General features: G+C 38.1%; 1 protein-coding gene across 1 annotated transcript; it reads left to right on the top strand.

The window, feature by feature from the left end:
* Positions 1–3,322: 3,322 nt before the first annotated feature.
* Positions 3,323–14,706, top strand: LOC135475865 (vacuolar protein sorting-associated protein 4A-like). The gene is made up of 9 exons (XM_064755812.1): positions 3,323–3,383; positions 3,554–3,673; positions 4,276–4,316; positions 6,171–6,289; positions 8,034–8,243; positions 10,337–10,486; positions 11,102–11,189; positions 12,472–12,603; positions 13,089–14,706. The coding sequence occupies exons 2-9, from the start codon at positions 3,565–3,567 to the stop codon at positions 13,188–13,190; spliced, it is 951 nt and encodes a 316-aa protein (XP_064611882.1). The 5' UTR covers positions 3,323–3,383; positions 3,554–3,564; the 3' UTR covers positions 13,191–14,706.
* Positions 14,707–17,493: the final 2,787 nt, after the last annotated feature.

Raw genomic sequence — 17,493 nt, 5'->3', positions numbered from 1 at the left:
GTACTCACGTGTGGATCTCAGCGCGAAAATCATACGAAGTACCCGGATGTACCTTGGAATCGGTTATTGCAGTCGAAGGGAGGTAAATCGTGATGAGACATTTTATTTATGGACGTTCTTCCTTTCTTTCCTTATCAATTGGCAGGGAAAGAAAACAAGAGCATCCATAAATAAATATATCATATGCACTTATGCACAAAAAGTCTCCACATATGCACAAAACCAAATGAACATATGATAAAGTAATATTATACATTTACTTGTTGTTTAATCTATATACTCAAGAATTTTTCCCTTCAGGGTGATGGGCCGCAAAAATTGTATCCCACCCAACATTCTGTTTACAGGCATGTACTTACAGAGAATGTTGAGTTGTCCGTTTCGAAAGTTTAGAGGACTGGATTAACGTTGAAAGATGGTTTACCAATGCTGGCTTGGACATATTACATTTGGGGCGAAATCTAATAATAATGTAGGGTGCGAGCCGTTTTTTTTTTTGAAATTCTCTGCGTGGAATTCTATATGATCGAAGCTGGGCGTTACGGTAGGAACGACCAGATTGGCTTTGGGCTACACATTAAAAGGCTTATATATATATATATATATATATATATATATATATATATATATATATATATATATATATATATATATATATATATATAGGCTAGTCTTGGATCAAAATTCTAAATGTCTTTATTTTGAAATTTTTGTCGACTTGCATTTAAATTTGTCTAATATTTATGAAATTATCCAACACGGGTAAACGTTGATTCGTTTCATTTGCTTTGGTGTCATGGAAAGCAGATAGAAACAAACCAAACAGTAGAAGTCAGCACGTGGTCATGTGACCTACATCTATGACTGCTATTTTTAGAACGAGCATAACATTCCACGTGCTTGTCAAAGAGCACGCGAGGTTTGGTCAATTCATCTTATTTTGTACTAGTTTGTGCAGTCAGTGTAAAGGCTCGTAGATCGGATGACTGTACAAAGGGATCTGACATACTGGCATGATCTGAAAAACAGAAAACAACGTCTTCTCGGAGAGCTCTGTGCTCCCAAAAGTGTTAAATTAGCAGGTACCAGAAGTGTTGAGGTATTCGAACGTCAACCGCAACAACAGCAACCACAACGAAAAAAAAAATGGATGGTTTATCGGCAGATGAAGCTGCGATTACAAACGATAAGTTGACTTCTGAGGCAGATTCTCATCTTCCAGATCCAGAGGAGCTAACCGCGTTATGTACTGAGCTGAACAACTGCACGTTTGTTAACAAAGATAACGAGGATTCTGGTTACTCGGAAAATGGACCCCAGCCAATAGCACAAGGCACCAGTCAACCAAAGATTGACGCCAAAATATCGGAAGCACTGAATGTACGCCTAAAGAAATCTTTATTGTCTTTGTTTTACGACTTACTGTAACAGTGCAGGGTTACTTATTTAGAGCTAAGACTACAGTCCATATTGCTCCATTTCCTTTTCGGTCATACTTGGGAAGGTCTGTCAGCAACCTGGGGATGGTCGTGAGTTGCCGCTGGGCTGTGCCCAGTTTCCATCCACCATAATGCTGGCCGTCGTCGTATAAGTGAAATATTCTTGAGTACGGCATAAAACACCAATCAAATAAATGAATAAATCAAACTGTAACTAAGGGGCCTCCGTGGCTCATGTGGTTAGCTTGCTAGCACAGTGTAATGACCCAGGAGCCTTTCACCAATGCGGTCACTGGGAGTTCAAGTCCAGCTCATGCTGGCTTCCTCTCTGTCTATATGTGGGAAGGCCTTCCAGCAACCTGCTGATGGTCGTAAGATTCCCCCCGGCTCTGCCCCGGTCTCCTCCCACAATAATGCTGGGCACCGTCGTATAAGTGAAATATTATTGAGTACGGTATAAAACACCAATCAAATAAGTAAATAAATCAAACTGTAACTGTATAATAGTCCCAGGTTTAAATGAAAAAGCTCTGCCGATGAAGTAGGCCTACACTGCTATAGTACCGGTAAAATCATGGAGGTATAATCGATGCGTTACCTCTGCTCATTAATTGATAGGCTATATTTTTATCCCTGTTTAATTAATATTTTTTTTTTTTTATGGAGACAAAAATCATTTGTATCTTAAAATGTACTGTCCTCTTCCTGGGAAACTTGTGGGATCATATATTTAGCTGGTGATGATGACCCAGAAAAACAGTAGTGTGCATGTGTAAATTATCTCCCAGATTTTATTTGTTTACAGAAAGGCATTGATGAGTTATCTGCAGGTTTGAAGAATGATAGGAATGGCCAATTAAGAGATGCTTTCAAACACTATAAGAATGGACTGACTTACCTGTTATTCTGTCGGAAAATGTGAGTGTTACATTGCACTAATTAATACATGTACATTGATGGAAACTTACTTTATACTTTCAGGTGTATTGTTAATTAACAAATAAGAATATTTCCTGTGTGTTTTTTTAAGATCCCACATAAAGAATCAGATAGAACTGGGATTAAGATATATAGACGGATATGTATAGATAGCCACAATATTTGCACAACACCAATTTATGTGATCAGCTGAGCTAATTTCATCATGTAGCTGCATGTAGGCGATATGTGACCATACTGCAAACCCCTAACTTGGCTTTTTTAAAAGGGTGCTGCACCCTGGCCCCAAAATATGCCACCTTCCCCTTTTTTTTCAGACACAATGTTAACAGATAGCCATTGGACATTGCCAACCTGCCCCTTTTTAAGGAGTGTACTTCGCACCCTGCCCTTCCTGATTTCTAGCTGCATGTAGGGGTCTGATTCTGTCATGATGTCTTTGCTTATAGATGTGTGTTGTAACGGTTAAATTAGTGACATAGTGTAGATTTGTTTTGTTTATTTTCCCAGATGCAAGGAAAAATGAAGCATTTCTGGCAAATCTCTCAGAGAAGTGCGAAGAATACATGAAAAGGGCAGAGCAGATAAGGGACAAATTAAAGTATGATGACTTCCTTTACGTAATGGCTATCATAATTGTATTTAATTGTTATATAAATGTCAGTTTGGGGATGAAAATAAGAATATCTGGAATAGCTGTTTGTATTTGTGCCATTGTGGTGAATGATATCAATACATTTCATATGAAGACATCATGATAGCATTGTATTGTATAACACACATGTACATGTGTGTACTTCACTCTTCTGTAGAGTAAGTATAAATTAATTGTTTTGTATAGCCATCTAAATACTCTTCTAGTTGAATTATTTGATGATCTTAATTGTGAAAATGTGACCACGTTTCATGTATTGAAAATATACGTTTGTTGTTCTTGGTTAAACAGATCATATGAAGCTGGTGAGGATATAGAAGCTGGAACTGTAGCTGCTCAGGAGATTCCAGGTGGGTGTTGTAGTAAGATAACGGGAAAAATGACATTTAAAACAAACACAAATATTTGTGTCCAACGTTAATGCAAAACGTAAATAAATATATAGTTATGTATACATGTTAACTATGTATTAATTGAATAAGCATACTAATACCAGTGTCTGGTAAAATCTTCCCTTCAGACTTTGTCCAGATGGATACACCAGCCCTAACTCTGCAGGATGTGATTGGACTAGAGAGACTAAAAGACTGCCTGAAGGAATGCTTAATTCTGCCTGTGAAATTTCCTCAACTCTTCCAAGGTATGCTGATGGTTGTGGTGGTGGGCTTATCCCTTGTTTGAAATTGTTCATAAATGACTGCTCATTTTAATCCTTTAATCCTATGTTGTGAACAGGTACCGTCTGTCAGCTTAAAGGATACATTTTCTGAAGGTTGTATTTACCATAATGGGGAACTCATAAAACTTCTATGCGCCTGTATCAAGTAGGTCCAAAGATCTGAACTCATTTGTTCTTTCCTTTACTACATCACAAAAAATCTCATAAAACATATATGAAGTACACACGCACTGCAACTTCACAGGAGAAAATGATGAGGTCTATCGTCATTTGGACCTTCTGTGTAGCTTGTCATTGAGTCTCCCATTGTACCACACTACATGCATACTATGAAGCAATTTTTACGAGATATGAATGCTAGTAAATAAGGATATATTTTTATAAAGAAGATAATTTATTCCTCTTTATTGCTTCATCATTGAATGATTCTTTGATAGCTTTTCTTTCAAACAACTAAAAATCACCAATGCTTTAATTTGCTACTCATGCTTTTTAAATGATGAGAGAATTTTGAAGCGCCAAGTTTTCACATTTTCTGCAATAATTTTGTGTTTGATCTGCAGGGAGCAGAAGGCCTCATCATCGTGGTATCATGCTGTATGGGGTAAGGAAAGATAACCCTGGATTTCTCCTCCCTTCCCTACATGTATCTAAGATGATAGTAAGCCATGCTAGAGGCTTAGCCTGCATGACTAGCTCCCATGTTAAAGGAAAAGAAGACAGAAGACAACTAATTTAGTATCAAACATTTTGGTGCATACAGTAAGAGTGATGTTTACTATTGCTGTAAGTGTACTCAAGAACATTTTACTAATATAACGGCGGCCAGCAGTATGTTGGGGGAGGGCGGGGAACCAGGCAGAGCGTGGGCGAAACTCTCAACTATCCACAGGTTGCTGGAAGACCCCACGTACAACCAGAGAGGAAGCCAGCATGAAGTAGACTTGAATTCACAGAGATCTCTTTGGTAAAATGCTCCTGGGTCATTGTGCTGCGCTAACTACCAGAGCACTGATGGCCCCCAGAGTAAAATGGATGGGTCTGGCCCACATTTTTAAAACAAATAGTAGTGGACTTAAGCTATTGGACAGGAGATATAAAATTTGGAAAAAGCCAATGCAAACCTGTCAAACGCCAAGCAGTACGACCTCAACACCATTTTATTGATGTCAAACGTTTGTTTCCCAGCTCATCCCAATAAAGACAGAATGACATTACAGTACAAACTTATACATTATAACACTGTAGACATTGGACCAAAGTCAATTTTCAACATGACAATGGCTTGAGGCCCTCCTTTACATTGGCACCACCTTAAGGGATTAAAAAATATGCTATTAACCAAAACTTATAGGCATTAAGGATGCATCTAGATGTGAGTTACCATGACATTTAATGACTGTGTACTAATGAAACATGAGTTAATTTCATTGTCCATTGACACTCATTGTGTCTGTAGCATTATCTTAAATAATGTGAACAGTTAAGTGTTTAGTTTATGGGCAAGATATAAAAACTTGATTTAAAATCAATTAGCCCTACCTAGTAACGAATGAAGCCTTCTGCATGCTCTCTCACTTTCTGTTGATGAACTGAAGGGATGAAAAGTCATGTTGAAGTTCGAAATGATAGTAACACATTGTTTTTTTGTATGTGATGTTTAAAGGATTCACGAAAAGGAACTCTTAAACAGTGGTTATGTTTCTATGACAAATATGAATAGAATATTATGCCCTGCAATTATGGTTAAAAAAATTTCATTTTGGGGTAATTTTAATACCTGTTATTTATTCCTTTAAATTATGCATATTTTCCGTCAGTAGTCAGATTTTTTACATCATCTTTGATCTTGCTCGGAACTCGGTGAACATCCCTGAAGTGCTCTGAGCCCGGTGAACCATGTGGCTACAGTGTGGGCAAGGTGACATGCATCCAAATACTGCATGGCTTCTTCGGACCAGCTTAGCACCTTTTACATGTCCCTACACCGGGCCCCATTCGGCCAGAACCGTTCAGTCTGTTACCCAACAGAGTTCTTTTTAAACACTGATCATTGTTGACATCACGGCTGCAAGCTACTTAATTTCCAGACTGACCACGGGTGCCTTCAGAAAACTGAATTTTGCAGCCATTTTATCGCCCCACCCCCTTCCCCAAAAGTCAAAGTTGAAAAATCTGTTATATGTTATTACACATGGTAATCTGCACATTAAGAAATAAAACCAGAGTGTTTTATGTACCCTTTAAATTTGTGTAATGTTCAAATGAAATGACGTTTTACATGTCAGCTAGTCCAGGATATCGTTGGATGTTATAAGGATTAAAAATAATGTTACCATGCGGATGTTTATGTCAGCCAGTGAATTTTTCTCATCCTTATTTTAGGCTATTGAAACATTTGGTGCAGCTTAATGTGTCCCCTTATATAGCTGTTACACGTACTGATTTCTATTTCCAGGCCCCAGGGGTGGGGAAAACTATGTTATCTAGGGCTCTTGCCGGTGAGTTGGCAGGAGTGACCGTGCTTAGAGCAAGTGTCTATGACTTCACATCTAAATACATGGTTGATGGAGACCGGTAAGTGAGGGTAAGGGTATAACACTGTAGATGGTGTCTGGGATTGTCAATGGGGTGTAGGGTTGTACATGGTGTCTGGGGTTGTAGATGCTGTCTGGGTTTGTAGATGGTATCTATGTTTGTCTGGATGATGTCTGGGGCTGTAGATGGTGTCTGAGATTGTTGATGGTGTTTGGGGTTATAGATTGTGTCTGGGCTTGTAGATGGGGTGTAGGGTTGTAGATGGTGTCTGGGGTTATGGATTGTGTCTGGGCTTGTAGATGGGGTGTAGGGTTGTAGATGGATTGTGGGCTTGTAGATGGTTCGTGGGCTAGTAGATACTGCCTAGGCTTTTAGATGGTGTCTTGGCTTGTAGATAGTGTCTGAACTTGTAGATGGTGTCAGGTTGTAGATGGTGTCTGGGTCTGTAGATTAGGTGTAGGGTTGTAGATGGTGTCAGGTTGTAGATGGGGTGTAGGGCTGTAGATGGTGTCTGGGGTTGAAGATGGTGTCTGAGATTGTAGATGGTGTCTGAGGTTGGAGATGATGTGTAGGGTTGTACATGAGTCATGGCTTGTAGATGGTGTCTGACATTGTATATGGTGTCAGGGGTTATAGATGATGTATGGGGTTCTAGAAGCTTGTAGATAGTGTCTGGACATGTAAATGATGTCTGGGATTTTAGATGATGTGTGTGTTTGTGGACAGGATGTGTGGTTGTAGATGGGGCGTAACATTTTAGTTTAGGTATAGGGCTGTAGATGTAGGGCTGTAGATGGGGTGTAGGGTTGTAGACAGGATGTGGGGTTGTAAGTAGGGTATAGCACTGTAGATGAGGTATAGCACTGTAGATGGGACGTAGGGTTGTAGATGGGGTGTAGCACTGTAGACCAGGTGTAGGGCTGTAGATGGGGTGTAGCACTGTAGATAAGGTGTAGGGCTGTAGATGGGGTGTAGCACTGTAGATGAGGTGTAGGATTGTAGATGGGGTGTGGCACTGTAGATGAGGTGTAGGGCTGTAGATGGGATGTAGGGTTGTAGATGGGTTGTAGGGCTGTAAATGGGTGTAGCACTGTAGATTAGGTGTAGGGCTGTAGATGGGGTGTAGGATTGTAGATGGGGTGTAGCACTGTAGACGAGGTGTGGGGCTGTAGATGGGGTGTAGGGTTGTAGACATGGCATATTGTTATAAACGGAGTGGAGGTAGATGAGATGCTCAACAGTTATTAATATATTGATATGAAAGCCCTATCTTTGTTTTGTGGCTGATGTGCTGGTAAAAGTTACAGTATTGTACACGCTCATGTATATACCATTACAGGAAGCTGAGACCACTTTTGTTCATCAGTATTGAATTGTAATTGTACACCTTGAAAAGTTTCAGCATACATGTATACATAAATATTATATATAATAGAATTCTGTGGTAAAAATTCAACTGTTCAAGCTTTAAGGAATTCAAGACTGCAGACATTCAGCATTTTGTTAATCTTGTCTAAACACATCTCGTGATGATATGGTGGTGAAAATAATATTTATGTAATCTGGAAGGTAATACAAATCTCTGCTTCATAGCAACATAAGCCCAAATGTCAGCTTTGTTTACATTCACAATTTATGGTGATTACGGTAATTATCAGACGTAGTTTTCAGAATATCATTGATTGTTATTATTTATCTGTGTTTTCCCATCTTTATGTCTGATGGTCTAATTTAGATGGATCATTATTTAAAACGATTGCAACCTTTTGATCTATTTGTGCAGGCGGCTGAGGGAATTGTTTTCATATGCCAAGGAGCATGCCCCTAGCATACTGATTTTCGATGACATTGAGGGCCTTTTTCAACGTGACAGTGAAACTTGCAGAAGACTGTTGACAGAATGGATGGTGCAGTTTACTGGTCTCACTGGTCTGACCTTTGTCCTGGCCTTGACCTTGTCTCCGTGGGAAATTGATGCTGCTATTCGGAAAAGGTGAGTTAATTGTTGTGTCTTGCATGAAGTGATTTATCTTGTGTACATTTTACAAAGGTGGCAGGAGAGAGCCAGGGGCTGAATGATTAAAGGTGTTGGCTTTTCCCCTACTATAACACATCAGGTATGGGTTCAAACCCAGGCCTGGACAGGGAATTGTTAGATTCAACCCTCTCTCTGGGAACAGGGAATTGTTAGCTTCACCCCTCCCTCTGTGGCCTTTGTGACAATAAGTAGTGGACGATGGCCGTTTGCATAGTCTGACATATGTTGAAGATCTTTCCAACGACCAAATATGTTTTTATTCTTCTCCCTGTTTAACTTTTTAAAATAGTTTCTCACTAAATAGTGTATACTATCATAAACTGAGTGAGCAGTTTGTCAGTAACTCACCCGTGGAGGGTAGTTTACCCCTGGCACTCCAGTCTCTTCCACTTACATGTATAAAGCTGACCACCATCTAACAAGTGAAAAATTCTTCAATAGGGTGTTAAACAAAAATAACATTAGCAAATAAATAAGTTGTTTTACAAAAAAGTCTCTCCGGTTGCAAGTGGGAAGATCTGCCAGCAATCTGCGGATGGTCATGGGTTTTCCCCAGGCTCTGCTCGGTGTCCTCCCGCCATAATGCTGGCTGCCGTCATATAAGTGAAATATTCTTGAGTACAGCGTAAAACACCAATCAGATAAATCAAATAATTAAACCTAGTTCATGTGGATCAACTTGCCATGTTTGACCAGTTATGTGAAATTGTAACATATCACCTCAATATGTAGTGTTGTACAGTTGTATAATGGCATAAAGGCTTAAAAAAAAAAAAACAACTGTAAACACTTGTCGGTCATTTTTTGTAATGTAAATCATTTCAGATGTAAAAATGTTTTTTATTAGTTCCATTGTTATTCAGTGAAATCAAATTATTCAAGTATATGTACTGTAAAATCATGTAAGAATCATCAAGGATCAGCAGAAGAGTTTCAAGGGGAATAACTCTCGCTAGAATTGTGATAAGGCTGTAAGAGGTTGACAGGCAGGTGGATAAGCTGGAATTTCTATATGACTGTTATGTTCACAAATAGCTTTATGATGTACACACAATCCTATTTTTCTCCACACACCACTAAATGCCCCATACATGTACCAGTATGTAATACACTGAAGGTGTAAGGCATTGCTCATACTATGCCAGTTCCTGAACCTAGTCGCATATGAAAGAGCAACTTCCGGTGAAATTTATGCACATTTGCAATTTGAATTTGGAGACAAAACTACATTGGTTGGATTCTCCAATTTCAGGGCTTTGCAAAAAGTATAGTTAAATCACTCAATACAGGATATTTCCCTCAGAATATGCATGAATAAACACTTTGTAAACATGTGAAAAGTTTAAAGAATTACAGTGCTGTTAAACTCTTCCCCCAGTGAATCAAGATTAGTTCCTCTAGGAAGATCAGTAACCAATATTGATATATTGGCATATCCCTGTCGGCCTATAGGCTGTGTCTTGAGTATTCCATAGTACTACCTGTAGCAAATTATTTGCAGCCTGTTGATCTTGTCTTAGACCTCCGTCATGATTTGTCAAACATAATTTACTTTGATATTGATCAAAGCAAAATGCGGAATCTGCCAGTAATTTTCTTCATGCACACATATGTAAAAGCCTGTCCAGGTACTTCCTGTCAGTTTATGATATTAAAAACATCAGCATGAAGAACACAGATTCAGTAAAAGTTGTTCTTTCCAACATCATCAATTTAACACAACAGCTGTGTCTTTCAAAATCTTAGTAGATTTAAGTGACTACAAACAAAGATAAGACCTCAGAAACTGGATTTGTGTATATACTTGGCTCATAAGCTAAAGGTATGTATTCCAAACCAACACTCAGTATGTCTTCATGCCAATTGCCGATTTACAACAAATGATCACTGACTTGTTGTTGTAGTTCGCTATCACCCATAACATTCATGTACCTTTATGAAAAATGACAAATAATATTCTTGTCTTGTGTGTCCATAAATAATAGAACATCAGGTATGAATAAATCTTTGAAGAAAATGTGGTTCCAATCAAATTTGGTCATGTGCAGGTTTTCAAAGCGTATTTATGTGCCGATGCCTGACATCGCCGCCCGAGCTGAGATGTTCAGAAGCTTCCTGTCTCCTCCCCACCTCACAGCTGAGACCTGCCCTGAGTTGACCACAGAAGACTACGACGAACTAGCCCACAAAACACACGGGTAAGCGAAATCTCTACGAATCAGTTTGGTCAAGGGAGATAACCTGAAGTTTTATAAGAACGGCGTTATTTTGAGACCTAGTAATCCTCAACTTCTTTTTCTGGTTTTGAAAGAACAAAGTTTCTGGCTTTTAGAATTCATGTGGGAATGCACAATGGGCTTATATATATGTCTGTCTAGAACATTGATCAGTTTTGCTGTGCACCTTTTAGATGTTAAGTCGAATGGTGCTTTACATAAATAGAGCCTCATGGAAACTGGTGCACCTCATCAGTACCTTAAGAAAAATACGTTAGAGTCAGCCAAAGGTGGATTGGAACTTAGAACCACATTTGTAATTTTGAAACATTTTTAAGAAGCTATGGCGGAAAATTTGGTTAAAAAATCCACGTTAAATTATCAATTCAAATTTTCTGTATTCACCAAGAATAGCTCAAATTATTGCCCGTCAGTAAATTATCAGATTAATTACTTATGGCATGAACGTGATTGAGAGGTTTGAAAAAGTTATAGTGTGTGACCTGCTTTACAAATGTTTGTAACTTAAGTACAAATTTTGACATGAGTCTTTCATAATGTGGAAAGTGTTTTCAAAAATTGAGTATTACGTTGCAGGTTCAGTGCTGCTGATATTTCTGTGGTAACCAGAGATACAATGATGGCCCCAATCAGAGAACTGCAGACGGCAAAGTACTTCAGAAAGGTGCGTCATGACTTATGTGGGCTTTGATGATTTGTCACCTACCTCGCTTTGCCAGGGAGCCAATGTCAAAAAGTTTGAAAACCCAGTTTGTAACTTCTTTTTTGGCCTATACTGAGGCGAATAAGTTTTTGTACATGAACAACTAAAAACAGTACATTCAAAACATCAAAACAGGGAGTCATACATCACCACAAACATCAGGTGATCATAAATGATAAATTTGATAAATAGCCGTGTTACAGTTTACTTTTTCAAATTATTTTCAATATCTTGAGCGAAAAGTGGTGTGATTTGTGAGAAAAATTACAAATAAAAATAAATTTGGTTGAAATGGGACCAGATCTGTGTGTGATAGTGAATCAAGAAAGCCTAGCGTGAGGCTGATGGAAGTTGAATGGCACTGATGTTTTATAGCTGTTGATCACATGGCAGTGTGCTCCAATAATAGGGAAAGCAATGTTAAACAAAATGTTTGGGTTGGTACCTTAAAAAGTATTGCAGGTATTGAGGTCAGTGTTCGTACACATGTAGGGCACAATAACACGAGGGGAATATTCTGTCGTTGATTTTGTGTGTGTACATATCAATTACCGTAAATTACTGAATTCCTGACTTGTTTTGTGCATTAAAATCAATGTGAAACAAAGTGTTAGGGGTGGATGCCGAAGAGTACTGCATTTATTCAGCTCAGGGTTTGCACATATTGTTGATACATTGTGTGCATAGTAAATACAGTGAATTACCAAATTCCTGACCAAATGAATGACCATAAATTACCAAATTCACGATTTCATTACTTTATGTATTCAGTACTTTATGACACAAGAGAAGATGTTCCATCACTAATGCCCTGTGCACATATTAATTACCATAAATTACCATGTTTTGCATTCATGTGCCTCCTACAAGCAAGCTCTTTGGTAGCCCTGCTGCTATTTCTGAGTTTATAATTGTGATGTTTTACTTTAATTTATTTATTTATTTGATTGGTGTTTTGTGCAGTACTCAAGAATATTTCACTGATATGACGGCGGCCAGCATTATGGTAGGAGAAAACCGGGCAGGGCCCGGGGAAACCCACAACCATCTGCAGGTTGCTGGCCAACCTTCTCACGTACAGCCGGATTGTTTTAGGTTCAGTGAAAAATGTATTTGAATTTGAAGCTAGTTTCACATCTCTGCTTCATTTGCGATGTCATGTTTGAACATTTGCCATGTCATGTTTGAACATTTCCATGCAGCACATGCACCTGTGTGTTTTCTCATACTATGTTAATAACAGATTGTCAGTGAAGGGAGTGCAGGGGAAGCGGCAGGGAAGTTTATACCTTGTTGTCATGACGATGAGGGTGCAGTGCAGAAAAATGTACTTGACTTATCAGAGAAGGAAGTCGTCATACGACGCATCACGAAGGTAACTTTGTTCACTGTTATAGTTAGTGGTTATTTCCTTCTGTTTGTGTACCAAATAAAAACGAAATTTGCATTTCCAGTGAAACAATGAATGGAAATCTTCAAAACAGAGATCTGAAATATTTAATTTATGTAATGTAATGAAATCTAAAATTACAGTTTTACTGAAATCTAGCTTGATTCCCTTACAATATAACAGGATTTAGAAATCAAAGAATTAATTAAATTTTGAATGCAATCAAGCAGTAACATATTCAAATCCATCATTGAACTCAAAATTTGAATTTGAACAATAATGTGAAATTTTAATTTAAACATTTGGACGCCAGTCTTGAATTCAGACAATCAGCTGAAATATTTTAAGTAAAAAGTAAAGTTTGGATAGATGTCATCAATGATAATCACTGAACATTCTTTTGATTCAAGAGAACACAGTGCTGATACTACCGATAATGGTATCCATGTGTATATTTTTTATTATTACAGGATGATATACTACAGGCTCTTGAATCTGTGAAGCCATCTGTGAGTGAGGAGGATTTGGCCAAGTTTTCACAGTTCACTGAGGACTTTGGATCTTTGCCATGAAGCCAAGAGTTCATCCAGCACATTAATGTGTTGGACACTGAATTAAGATATTTAACAAAAATTGCTATGATGGAATTACTGAATCTATTGCCGTAGATTGACTTTATGTACATGGTTAGATTTATGTATTATGTTACCTGCAGTATATTTTATACATTTGTGTTTTTTTTATTGTTCTTTTATGTCAGAAAGTGAAAGCCATATGGTACAGATGTAAGACATTCCTTTTTCCCATTGTGATATCCTTGTACAGAATGAAGGCAGAAGTTCCAGACCTGGTCTTTATGTTATAAAATTCTTTAAAAATAATAAGGAACAGCTATTGGTAACTGTTACTTACAGTACTCTAAGCTGGTTTATGGGGCGCAGATCAGAGTATTCTTCTTTGTCGTGGCGGCCAATTGTGATTAGGTACCGTTCATAAAGTATGAGTGTGCACAATGTGTAAAAAGATGGAGAGGGGTTCTCTGATAGGTATACAAAGCAAAAATGTGAAATGATGTGAAAGTAATTAAGATTGTGTGACTATCAGCATTGAATTAACCAGCAACATATAAAAGACACACAAGTATATGTCTTGATGATGCTTGTCAGTGGGCCACATCATCAGAATGTGGTCGCTGAATGGTTTCTGCTTTATTTGTAACTAATAAAATTTGTTGTCTCATCTGGGCATCGCTTAGGGCAATCAAAGAGCACAATTAAATACTCAAATGGTGATCTTATGCAAAAGCAGACACGGAATTCCCGTTTGCTGTCTAGGTCACACTGGTCCATTTAATATGGACACAGATTTAGAACATCTCCGTAAAATATCATAAATATTCTGTAAGACCCAGTCTGATCAAAGAGCATTATTGTCACAGTCGTATACATTTTGTGGAGGACTTGGTTTTGCATACAGCATACAACTTATGGATGACTGCTTATGAGTACTGCCTATTAGAGTGTGATAGTTTTTAGGTAATTACATGTATACCTCTTACTGTTTACAATGCCTAATAATGTTTCAAATCTCCATTATTTACTACTTTTTTAGCAGAAAATGAATTTACATTAAGTATGTTTGTCCTGACAATATTTTTTTACATTTTAAAAATAATAATATAATTTAGAGTTTTGTATATTGGTGTCAGTCTCAGGGTGAATTTATGACATAGCATTCTTAAGTTTATAGCGAATTTCCAAGGAAACTCTCACAGTAGGTGTCTTATTAAGGTTACCGTAGCACAGTTAAAAGTTTTACCCAAGATTTCAAACAGAATTCTGGCCATAATAAGGTTGAAATATTGCCAGCATTAAGCCGTAATCATTTGTTCATTCCAGCAGCAAGAGTGTCGGAGAGTTTTGGAGAAATAGCGCTCATGCTTTGCTGGATTTTTTATATGTTGTAGAGAAACTGCACTTTCAGAAGCACAGAAAAGAGTGAAAATGATACTTTGGATGCAAACAATCTAGTTTTTCTAATAAGGAATTAATCAAACTTCTCAAGAGCATCTTTAAGTGACCTTATAAGGTGGACAAATTAATCAGAATCAAGCAAAAAGCATCGCTTGAAAGATGCTCTTTGATAGGTAGCCTGTATTGGTATGGCGTCATAATAATCAAATGTAACCTGTATTGGTATGGCGTCATAATAACCGAAGGTAGCCTGTATTGGTATGGCGTTGTAATAACCGAAGGTAGCCTGTATTGGTATGGCGTTGTAATAACTGAAGGTAGCCTGTATTGGTATGGCGTTGTAATAACCGAAGGTAGCCTGTATTGGTATGGTGTCATAATAATCAAATGTAACCTGTATTGGTATGGCGTCATAATAATCAAATGTAACCTGTATTGGTATGGCGTCTTAATAACCGAAGGTAGCCTGTATTGGTATGGCGTCATAATAATCAAATGTAACCTGTATAGGTATGGCGTCATAATAACCGAAGGTAGCCTGTATTGGTATGGCGTCATAATAACCGAAGGTAGCCTGTATTGGTATGGCGGAATAATAACCGAAGGTAGCCTGTATTGGTATGGCGTCATAATAACCGAAGGTAGCCTGTATTGGTATGGCGTCATAATAATCAAATGTAACCTGTATTGGTATGGCGTCATAATAACCGAAGGTAGCCTGTATTGGTATGGCGTCTTAATAACCGAAGGTAGCCTGTATTGGTATGGCGTCATAATAATCAAATGTGACCTGTATTGATATGGTGTCATAATAACCGAAGGTAGCCTGTATTGGTATGGCGTCGTAATAACCGAAGGTAGCCTGTATTGGTATGGTGTCATAATAACCGAAGGTAGCCTGTATTGGTATGGCGTCATAATAATCAAATGTAACCTGTATTGGTATGGCGTCTTAATAATCGAAGGTAGTCTGTATTGGTATGGCGTCATAATAACCGAAGGTAGCCTGTATTGGTATGGCGGAATAATAACCAAAGGTAGCCTGTATTGGTATGGCGTCATAATAACTGAAGGTAGCCTGTATTGGTATGGCGTCATAATAACCGAAGGTAGCCTGTATTGGTATGGCGGAATAATAACCAAAGGTAGCCTGTATTGGTATGGCGTCATAATAACCGAAGGTAGCCTGTATTGGTATGGCGTCATAATAATCAAATGTAACCTGTATTGGTATGGCGTCTTAATAATCGAAGGTAGCCTGTATTGGTATGGCGTCATAATAACCGAAGGTAGCCTGTATTGGTATGGCGGAATAATAACCAAAGGTAGCCTGTATTGGTATGGCGTCATAATAACCGAAGGTAGCCTGTATTGGTATGGCGTCATAATAACCGAAGGTAGCCTGTATTGGTATGGCGTCATAATAATCAAATGTAACCTGTATTGGTATGGCGTCATAATAACCGAAGGTAGCCTGTATTGGTATGGCGTCATAATAATCAAATGTAACCTGTATTGGTATGGCGTCATAATAATCAAATGTAACCTGTATTGGTATGGCGTCTTAATAACCGAAGGTAGCCTGTATTGGTATGGCGTCATAATAATCAAATGTAACCTGTATTGGTATGGCGTCGTAATAACCGAAGGTAGCCTGTATTGGTATCGTGTCATAATAACCGAAGGTAGCCTGTATTGGTATCGTGTCATAATAACCGAAGGGATATAAATCGGTGATAACTGGATTGTATATGCCATCATCCCATGCTAGAAGGCGCAGTGGTTTATTTCGTAAGGAAGTGTAAACTGAACCTCCTGATTTAAATTGAACAGTTGCTGTTTTATATCATTTACATTCTAGATCACCTGCACATGTAAGAAGTTAATAATGCGCGTGGCTTACATTTTGCACATATTTAAGAGATCCGTAATACTTGTAGTATATAGATGAGAGTGTATTTTGTCCAATGGTTGATATTTAAGAGGTTCAGAACAGTTTTGAACCAGCTGCTGTAGCGTAGTGGATATCTGTTTCATTAGAGTCACATGCTGTATATCCAGAACCTGGAGGAAATCCACGACAATCCGCAGGTTGCTTGGAATACTTTCCCATGTATGGCCGGAGAGGTAGCAAGGATGAGGTGGTCTTGAACTCACAACGACCACATTGGTGAGAGGTTTCTGGGTCATTGCACCGTGCTGGTGTGCTAACCATCTAAGCCTGTTATTTTTATATATTTTCCATATGTATGGTGCACAGTAACAAATAACTAGCTTTTCTGGGTTGGGGAAGCTGTATGCAGAACCCAGTTAGGAAGCCGTGTTGTTCTGAGCCATCCAGTACTGGCCTTGAACACTCTGTTTCGAGACATCCAGTGCTGGATTTGAACACACTGTTATTAGCTATCAGATCCTGGATTTAAAGCAGACCTGAAATTCCTGTCTACCGTCTAGGTCACACTGACCCATTTGACGTGGACATGGATTTACAACATCTTCATAAAATCTCATAAGTATTCTGTAAGACCCAGTCTGATCAAAGTGCATTATTGTCAGTCATATACACTTTGTGGACCTAGTGGTATACATAGACAACATCCAGCTTTATGGATGACGGCTTACTAGAACAAGTGTGATAGTCTGTAAAGGCAGGTAATTATTATGTGACCTAATTATTAATGATGTTTTAAATCTTCATTATTTACTATTTTTTTTTAAATAGAAAGTGAATTTGTTTCCTATTTCTTAAATAGATATACACGTATATTTTTTAAATATTTTTTAGTGCAACCATTGTGTTATCTTATATATTTTCCATGTATGTGGTAAACAAAATGAAATACCCTAATTCTTCAACCTTTCAACCACCCCTGCGACTAATATTTTGAGAGACCTATGGAGT

Source organism: Liolophura sinensis, chromosome 9 (assembly GCF_032854445.1).
Source record: "Liolophura sinensis isolate JHLJ2023 chromosome 9, CUHK_Ljap_v2, whole genome shotgun sequence".
NCBI lineage: Eukaryota > Metazoa > Mollusca > Polyplacophora > Chitonida > Chitonidae > Liolophura > Liolophura sinensis.
This window is presented reverse-complemented; position numbering and strand designations above follow the sequence as displayed.

Coding starts and splice junctions, on each gene's coding strand:
- LOC135475865 (XM_064755812.1), top strand. CDS start 3,565: ATGGATACACCAGCCCTAACTCTGCAGGATGTGATTGGACTAGAGAGA. Junction 6,290..8,033: donor TACATGGTTGATGGAGACCG/GTAAGTGAGGGT, acceptor CTATTTGTGCAG/GCGGCTGAGGGAATTGTTTT. Junction 12,604..13,088: donor TCATACGACGCATCACGAAG/GTAACTTTGTTC, acceptor TTATTATTACAG/GATGATATACTACAGGCTCT.